Source organism: Microtus ochrogaster, chromosome 1 (assembly GCF_000317375.1).
Source record: "Microtus ochrogaster isolate Prairie Vole_2 chromosome 1, MicOch1.0, whole genome shotgun sequence".
Classification (NCBI taxonomy): domain Eukaryota; kingdom Metazoa; phylum Chordata; class Mammalia; order Rodentia; family Cricetidae; genus Microtus; species Microtus ochrogaster.
In genome coordinates, this window is record NC_022009.1 from 18,804,825 (window position 1) to 18,814,654 (window position 9,830).

At 46.4% G+C, this 9,830-nt stretch overlaps 1 protein-coding gene across 1 annotated transcript in view; it reads right to left on the bottom strand.

Moving 5' to 3' along the window:
* Positions 1 to 4,101, bottom strand: part of Slc10a1 (solute carrier family 10 member 1) — a 13,687-nt gene extending 9,586 nt beyond the window's left edge. Inside the window, exon 1 of the mRNA XM_005343279.3 lies at positions 3,629 to 4,101. Coding sequence (XP_005343336.1) covers positions 3,629 to 3,984 — 356 coding nt within the window. The 5' untranslated portion in view covers positions 3,985 to 4,101. The remainder of the gene's footprint in view (positions 1 to 3,628) is intronic.
* Positions 4,102 to 9,830: the final 5,729 nt, after the last annotated feature.

Consider the following 9,830-nt stretch of genomic DNA (forward strand, 5'->3'; position numbering starts at 1 on the left):
CAGACCACGCTGGTCTCGAACTCACAGAGATCCGCCTGCCTCTGCCTCCCGAGTGCTGGGATTAAAGGCGTGCGCCACCATCGCCCGGCTCTGTTTTCATTCTTTCTTCCTATATATGGTCTTTGTTTTTGCTTTTTCAGACAGGATCTTATGTAACCTACAACTCCCTGTGTAGTGGAGGGTGACCTTGAACTCCTGCCGCCTTCTGTCTTTGCCTTCGTGCTGGCGTTACAGGCCGGTGCCACCATACCAGGCTTACTTCCAAGTTCTTTTATTTTGAGATGGACTCTTAAGCTTTCGCCTACCTCAGTCACCCGGGTAGCTGGGTTGACAGACATGCACCGCTGCACCCAGACCCTTCTTGCTTAAGAATAATCATGTTGCATAGGCCCTGCTTTGTTGTTGTTGTTGTTGTTGTTTCTTAATCTCTAAACTTGATTAGAAAGATGAGAGGTACAAGCTGAGGCCACTGTGAAGTGACCATCCAATCTCTATGGAGAGGTGGGAAAGGTATAGGAATCCCAGTGGCTTCCCAAGTCATAGTGGGGAACTTGTTGGAATCATGGAGTGATAGCCAGGCCTTTTGTCTCCCCGAGGCACTGGCTCTGGGCTCTTTGGGGACCAGCAGGTTACAGGGAGCAGGGGAGTTTGAGGATGGCAAGAGTAGTCAGGGTTGTTCCAAACAAGCTCACTTATAGGTGTTTTTCTCTTCCTGTGTCTTTGAGGAAGGAACTACCCTGCCTGGCTGTCTGGTGTCCCCCCTCAGACTTAATCCATTTGGAAGACAGAATAACCGGGGGAGAGGGCTCTAGCCTGCTCTGGACACAACTTTTGCTCAGCTCTTAGGAGACTGTTGGCAGGTTTCCTGACTTCTGATTCCTAGTGAGTAAAACGGGAGTACTAGGAGTCTCACCATTTACTTCTAACTCTTAAGTGGGACTTAGTGAGCTTAAAGAGAGGCTTCAAAGTAGACCTTGGAGCCACATCTGACCCTTAGACACTGCTTGGTTTGCACAGCCCTTTAAGTACATTCGTATGACTTTTTGATGTTTGAAGTTTTGGAGATTTTACCTAAAGTTGGAGGTTCAATTTTCTTTTGAGAAGCAGAAAACTTAGGGCTGCAGAGATGGTTCAGCCCAGGGTTCAACTCTTAGCACCCACACAGTGACTCACAACCATCCAAGGCTTCAGTTTCAGGGGATCCAGTGCAGTCTGCTGGCCTCTATGGACACTAGGACATGTACAGTGTCCTTACATACACACACAGAAAAAACACTCATACATATAAAATAGAAATAAATATCTTTTAAAAAGAAAAGCAGAAAACTGTTATGACTATGGATTCCCCTCCTGTACAATACGCATGACTGATCAGTGGGACCAGGGCCTTTGAGCCTGGCAGGCAGCCTGTATTCACTCTGCAGTGAACAGGCTAGCTCGCAAAGCAGCCAGCCAGCCCCCGGCCAAAGGCGTTAAGCCCTACGACTGTTTCCTCTTCTGTCAATGTGGTCAGTTATGGTATTCCCTGCTGTATGCACCTGTCTGCGCCAGCCACCGAAACAAGGATCAGTGCAGGAGTCTACTGTGGACAACAGGGTATTAAGAGAATAAAATAGGCTGGGTGGTGGTGGCGCACGCCTTTAATCCCAGCGCTTGGGGAGCAGAGGCAGGCGGATCTCTGTGAGTTCAAGGCCAGCCTGGTCTACAAGAGAGAGTTCTGGGACAGGCACCAAAGCTACAGAGAAACCCTGTCTCGACAAAACATAAGCAAGAAAGCAAGCAAACAACAACAAAAAAGAATAAAATAGTACTTTTGGGGGAGGGGCACTGGAGAGGGCTCAGTGGTTAAGAGCACTAGCTGCTCTTCCAGAGGATCTGGGTTTGATTCCTGGCACCCACACTGCATCCCATAACCATCTGTAACTCCGGTTCCAGGAGAATTCAGCGCCCTCTTCTGGCCTCTTTGGGCACTAGGCACACAGGCAGTGCAGAGAGCCATACATGCAGGCAACCCCCCACATGCATAAAACAAGTTTAAAATTGACTGTGTTGAAAAGAATGTTTAGTACCCACTGTCATTGCTATAGTGCATGTCGCAACTTTTCAGGACAACTGGGATTCAAAGTCTGGCAGGGCAGGAGAATAATCCCACTCAGCCAGTGGGAATCAAGGCATGGTTAATGTGTATAAGTAGGTCAGTTTGCTTGGGATGAAGGGACTTTGACAGAAGGTGGCCACAGCAATACCTGTGGCAGAGTCTGGAACCTGGAACCAGAGGCTGGGCAAGCAGCAGCACACGGGAGCCCTGTTCTTGATCTCACCACAAGCTGGGGGTAATGGGAGGCCTTCCACCTGACAGAGCAGCTGATACTGGAGAGGTCTCATTAGCAGTCACCAGCTGGTGAGAATGGGGCACTTGATTACGCTTAAAAGCTCGCCCATTGTCATTCATATGGTCCCCAACCCCTTAAAAGCCTGCCCATTGTCCTTCATATGGTCCCCAACCCCTTAAAAGCCTGCCCATTGTCATTCATATGGTCCCCAACCCCGTTCATGTTCTGCCACTTCCACAGGTTCCCCCAGAGTCCCTTCTCTAACTAGTGTGACTCAAATTCCGTCTGCATCGGAGCTGAGACTAGCCTGGGGTTCTTGGGACACAGAAGATACGACAAACCGTGCCCCCTCCCCCTAGTTACACTGGTGTTGCCTCGCCTCAGTGGGAGAGGCTTCTTGGTTGGGTTTCTTTGTAAAGTTCAGCCACAGGCGGGATGCACATGGACCCAAGTTGATAGCTCTAGGTTCCCGGCTTCACCTGACCCTGAACATCTCCATTCAGGACAGACCTGAGGCTTTGCTTCTGCTAGTGAGTTCAGCCATGGCATGGATGAACCAAGCAGTCAAGAGGGCCTCCTCTGGTAGGCAAGAGTCACACCTGTGAGAAGGACAGATAACCCCACCAAGCCCGAGGAGTCAGGCTGGTCAGGAGAGGGACCTTGCTGTTTTCTGATCAGGATGTTTTGAGCTCAGGCTGCTGTTGGCTTGCTCTCTGATTGTTAGACTAACCTGGGCAAGTGCTAGGACCTCAACTCTACCTGGGGTGTCTTCAGATGGCTCTCTCACTACATCTGTCAACTGGCTGATGGGTCTCAGCATACCTTGGATGCTCATATACTTGGGGAGAACCTTTGGAGTCTCTTCTCTGCAGGAATTTGGGATGCTCATTTGGTCCAAGTCACCCTGGTCTCCCTGGAATGTTCGGAACCCATATTGCCCCTTCTAGTTTTTCAGCTTCAGAGCCAATACCATGCCACAGTTAGGTGACTTCAGTTCTCGGGGACCCTGGTTGAAATCTGTGCTCCTTTACAACAATCCTTGAGACACTTCTGTGAGTTCTGGGGTGTCTAAGATGCCTCTTGACCAGCTTGACACCTTTCACTTGGTACTTAAAACAAAGAGACTCCAGAGCCTGTCCTGACTTAGCATAAGCCTTTGACTATCAGTGCCAACCTTAATCCAACTCCTACTTTCAACTTCCCCCTTTCCTGGTCCCCAGCCCAGACTTCCCCCAGATGATGATGTCTCCGCCTCACCCCATCCCACCCCACTCCCTCCTAACCCTCAGTCCTACCTGAGGTTCATGTCCCCCTTCATGGCCAGGGTGAAGAGGTTGGACAGGTTTCCTCCAGGAGAGCAGCCACAGATGAGGATGGCCAATGCCTCGATTGGGTTTAGACGGAAGACCTTGCCCAGGACAAAGGCAGCGAGGGGCATGATGCCATATTGTGACAACATGGCAATGATCACCCCTTTGGGCTTTAAGAAGTGAGCCTTGATCTTGCTGAACTCCATGGTGCAGCCCAAGGAGAACATGATGAATAGCAGCATGAACACCAGGATGATGCTCAGTGCCTTGTCTGTGGCGCGGTGGCCAAAGCCAGGCGGCAGAGAGAAATTGAAGGGGACCGATACATTGTGCACCTCCATTCTCTGGCACGGCGAAGACCACCCTTGTTCTCCGCTGCTGGCCTTCCTTGCCCAGTGCTTGCTGGATGTTTTCTTTAGTTCCCTTTCAGGACAGAGTTTCTGGACAAAACGTAGCTGTGGGCAAATAAAAGATGACGCAACCAGCAGAGCCAGGGCTCAGGTTGTGGCTCCACTCCACGGGGAGGAGAGTCACAGCCTTATCTCCCCAGATTCCCTACCTTGCTCAAGTTTCCTGACCTCTGTGCCTACTGGGTGCCACTCACACCCAGCACAGGGCTGGTTCATTCCTCTGCCCCCAATTGAGCAAGCTTCTCTAGCGTCTCTGAGACCCACCCAAGGACCTACAACAAACCAGGTCTACTTTTTCCTCTTCTCTTTAGCTCCCGCTTTCAGCCCAGTCCCTGATGCCTCAGGTTGTTTGCCTGGGAAGGTGCCCGCCCCAAGCCCAGTGAATCACCATTTGTGCCCAAGTGAAAGGGACCACGCTGCCTTTAGTTCCCTCACATAGGCATGGCCCCAGGGCAGTGGGACAGTAGAGGGGCCTGTGGTGTTGCTGCCTGCAGGAGAGGATGTGTTCACTGCTTTGCTCCGATGAGACCTCGTTTTGTGCCCAAAGGTGTCCTGCAGGGGTGGGAGGGAGCACACAATGAACTACTGAAAGGCTTACTTAACTCCAGAGGGAAGAACTTTCTGGAATGCGGTGGGATTCTTGGAAGACTCTATATGCAAAGCACCACTCAGAAGGAACTCTTGTGGAGGCTAGCTGTGCCCGAGGCACCTGTGGCTTGAGAAACTTGTGGGGAGGGAGGGAGGATGAGCAATCTTTTCTTGCTGAGCTCCTGAGGGCTCTACTTCTGCATGTTGAACCTGTGTGTCTCAGGCTGCCAGGTTTGAGTCATGCAATATCAGCAGCACCAAAGAGGCAGATGTGACCGAGCTGTACCACACTCCTTCCATCCCTGCCAGGTGTGGGAAACAATGGCTCTTTTAGAAGCACACTTTTCGAGGGCCTGAGGAAACAAGCTACACCAGGAACAGAAGCCAGGAGCAAATCCAGTCCTGGAAGCCACCCCAGTCGGGGCCACTGGCAGATCAGGATTGAGCCAGCGACCAGATCCAGAGTAAGTGATCTCCACCAGAACAGTTCCAACTCCAAGCCAGGGACTTCTGCAGGAGGGGATCCAGACCAGGATTTACAGAAATGGGGCAAAGCTGGCAACCTAGGCCAAAGTAGGCCTGAGACAGCAAACTGCAAGGGAGAAGAGCAAAGCACAGGAGCGCTGAGCTATCTCCAGGAACACCAAGTAACCAACGGGGTAACTAGAACTGTGACACTGACTGTACCACGAGCAACAACCAACTGAGCTTTGGATTCACTGGCACCTAGAAGATTATTTTACTGAATCTCAGACAGCCCCAAACACACCTACTAGAGGAAAACATGAGTAGAAAAGGTAAGATCACACGCTACACCACAAAGAGCAACACAACACCAGTAAAACCTAAAGACCCTACAACAGCAAGACATGAACAGTAAATATGGATGAACCAGAAGAAACTGACCTAAACAATACCTTCAAGAGAATGTTTGAAATTTTTAAAGATGAAATGAGAAATTCCCTTAAACAAATTGAGGAAAAGACAAACATAAAATTGGAAGATACCAGCAAATCTCTTAAAGAAAACCAAGAAAAAGAAATCAAACCTATAAAAGAAACTATTCAGGACTTGAAAACTGAAATAGAAACAATAAAGAAAACACAAGTTGAAGGAATTATAGAAACAGAAATCATGAGAAAAAGATCAGGAACCACAAACGCAAGCATGAACAACAGAATACAAGAGTTGGAAGAGAGAATCTCAAGTGCTGAAGATACAATAGAGGAATAGACTCATGAGTCAAAGAAAACATTAAATCTAACAAAAGCTTAACCCAAAATATCCAAATGTTGAACATTCAGGGCAGTTCCTGAAAGCAGGCAGAACCCACAGGGCAGCGTGCTTGGAAAAGGCTCTCAGAGGAAAGGCTAGGATTCTAAGGCCATGCCTATTCTGCTACATATTTTTTCCTCTATAAATCCCATAAATAGACAGGATCTCAGCATATATGTGGCTTAAAGTTAAAAAAAAATAAAGTGTACAGTGAAAAGACAGACATTCCCTTGTGCTCTGGCAAATCAGTTCCTTCCAAAGATACTCAGCATATAGTTTCCCCTTATGCTTCTAAGAAAATCTCCGCATGCAGACTTATTCTAATATGTCCCAAAGAATAGGATTCTTACTTCAAGAGAGAGAGCATAGAGCAGCAAAAATAGCAGCTTGCATGGGGGCTCAGAACAACTCTGGGAGAAGTGGCGCTTCTTTTCATCAGGAGAGGAGGGGTAATTTGAAACAAATGCAATGAGAATAGAGAATGTAAGTTAAACACAGAGAATTCAAAGTATCCCAGTTTACCTAAACTGATTAACAAAAACCTTAGCAGGGACCTTGACTCACAATAAGAGAAGCTTGTTATATGTTTAAGGTTCTTAACAAAAACAGATCAGTCTAATTTAAGATGGACCAGATTATTTCAGCAATATAACAAAAATAAACTTGGTTTAAAAATTATTTTGTGTTTATCTATGAAAGTCATTCAATGGTAGCAAGCTGGAATACAGCAGCTTCAGCATCAAAACAGACCCGGGTTCAGGAAAAATAAAGAAGCTTTAGAATAAAGGGTCAGAAAACAACAGGCAAAGCCACTTTGAGGCATCAATGGTAAACATGCAAAATGTTCTTTAGTCCTTTAGTGGCCACAGGAAAGATAAAGTATAGGTCTTCAGTGAAGCCTGAAGTTCACAGGAAAGGGAAGACCATCCAGGGAAACCAAAGCCCACAAAACAAATGAAATACCCAGTAACTTTGGGAAGTCGTGGTTCTGGCCAGGAGGCTGACAATCCATCCTTCAGATTTTCTTGGGAAATTCCTCACACAAAGAGGGAATTTCAAGCTTTGTTCTTAACCCTGGGAATACAATGAACTCATCTGATTTGGCAATATTACTTAATTTTTAAGAGGGCTAGAAAGCCAGACAACTTACAGGGGAAAAGATTCATTCTCCTAGCTGCTGTCTCTGAACTCTATCATCTCCCACACATACTTAAGGCCCTAGTGTTAAATGGCTTGTCTCCTCTGAGACTTTCTCAAAAGGAACACTCAGCTCAATAAATTTCAAGTAAAACAATATCTGAAACTGTCTTGTCCCATGCTAAGTACATGACAGATACTGATAATTCTTTGTTTACTTTCACATAGCAAAGTAAACCCTCAGAGGAAAAGGTTGACCTATCAGAAGGCAGTGTCTCCAAGGCAAGCTAACATAACACACTGTGAGCATTCAGTGACCTTCTAGCCAGGCAGCACTGGGAAAGTAAGTTAGAGAGAACTGATCCAGCAGAAGTTTCTGCTTCAGGTTCACCTTGGCCTCACATAGGCCTCAAAAGCCAACAAGAACCCAAAAGCCCTTCTAAATGTCCTGCTTTTGTTGTCCTGGTGCCCAGTCTTTCAGGTAAGAGATAAATTATAGAAAATTTTTATAACAGCTCAACAAGCAAAATTAAAACTCCAGGAAGGGCCTTGGGGTAAACAGAACAAATACTTTTACCCTTTCAGACAAGTAGGAAGCTATAGAAAGTAGGGGTATGCAGCCAGCCCCCAGACTCTAAGGGATTAGAGGTGGGAAGGGCCAGCAAACATTTAAATATCCAGCGTGTTCTCAAAAGACTAAACAAAAGAGGTTTCTGGCTTGTAGAGATGAAGCGAACAGGCCTGCTTTTTGTCCCGCCTGGCTCCAGCACGGCTAGCTTAGCCCCTGAAATAATAACACGGAAACTGTATTTGAAACACTGCTTGGCCCATTAGCTTCAGTCTCTTATTGGCTCATCCTCACATCTTGATTAACCCATTTCTATTAATGAGTGTAGCACCACGAGGTGGTGGCTTACCAGGAAGATTCTAACCTGCGTCTGTCTTGGAGAGGAGAGCTATGGCGTGTGCCTATCTCTGCTTCTTTCTCCCAGCATTCTGTTCTGTCTACTCCACCTATCTAAATCCTGCCCTATCAGAAAGCCAAGGCAGTTTCTTTATTAGCCAATGAAAGTAACACATAGACAGATGACCCTCCCAGATCATTTGCCCCTTTTCTGTTTAAACAAAAAAGAAAGGCTTTCACTTTAACATAGTAAAACTACATATAACAAAACAGTTATCAAGCAAGAATTACAATTACAATATCTAGATCTATTTTATCTTTTACCATAACAAAGGAAAACTATAACTATAACTAACCATTCTTCAACTCCCTCAAAGACTCCACAGGATATAATATTACCTAAGTAAACAAGAACTAAACAACTTCCAAAACTCTAGAAATGACAGAGACATCTTGCTGCCTGGACAGTCACCCAAAGTTCCTCTCTACCATTGGGGCATCCATCTTTGGCTTACAGGTCCACAGTATCCAGCAAACATTACCATGAAGCATGAAATTCCAAAGACAGTTCAGTCACTATCTGCTGTGTCCTTCAGAGTGTCTCGCAGAATCTTTCATGAATCAGGAACCCTGAAGGATTAAAGCTGTGGCTTTGCTAGCTAGATCCCCATTCCTTAGCTTTCCAGCCTCATGGAGGAGATACTGCTGGAACCATTTTTAATGCCACAACTCTATGGTATTTCAAGGTCCCTGACAGCCAGCAAGCTTCAGCATTCTGCTCACAGACCACACTCAGTCAGACTGCCTGCCTGAAAGAGACAGAGTTTGCTCAGGAAGGACGGCCCAGAAAGCTAGCATTTTAAAATGGCGCAGCATTTTTCCTGCTATGGCTGAAAACCAAAAAGTATGCATTCAGCTTTTCATCAACAGCATTTAAGTGTTTCGTGGCAGGACCTCTTAAAAGAGTTTAGCTGCAGAGTTTTGCAGCTAAAGCTGAGTCAGGAAGCCTCTCTTAGATGAGAGGGCTTGCTTGCCTCTAGCAAGCAGAGCAGACATGAGAAATTGCTGCTACTAAGAAAACATGCTTTACTCTATTCTCTCCCAAGCTTTCTCAGGATTTCTGTAGATTCAGTTATCCACATCTGGGCACCATTTGTAGTGATAAGGCAAGCAGGACTGCTTTTCGTCCCACTGGGCTCCCACACGGCTAGCTTAGCCCTGGAAATAATAACATGGAAACTGTATTCTTTTAAACACTGCTTGGCCCATTAGCTTCAGCCTCTTATTGACTAATTCTCACATCTTGATTAACCCATTTCTATTAATGAGTGTAGCACCATGAGGTGGTGGCTTACCAAGAAGATTCTAACCTGCGTCCATCTCGGAGAGGAGAGCTATGGCATGTGCCTGTCTCTGCTTCTTTCTCCCAGCATTCTGTTCTGTCTATTCCACCTATCTAAATCCTGCCCTATCAGAAAGCCAAGGCAGTTTCTTTATTAACCAATGAAAGTAACACATAGACAGAGGACCCTCCCACATCACTGGCTAACAGCTACCAAGAAAATATTGCACTATCAAACACAGGAGCCTCAGGTTTAACAAACTGCGTTGTCTTTAAGTGTTCACTGGAGGTCTGCACTAACACAGTTTCACACTAAAATGTGTTAGCATTTGGGATACAAATGAGCACAAAGAAACAGGTGTTTAGAGGACTGGAGAGATGGCTCAGCAGTTAAGAGCAATGACTGATCTTCCAGAAAATCAGGGTTCCTTTCCTAGCATGGGGTATCTCACAATCCTTTATAACTCCAATTCCAAGGGACTCAATGCCTTCTTCTGGCCTCTACAGATGTTTTATGCATGTGATGTACAG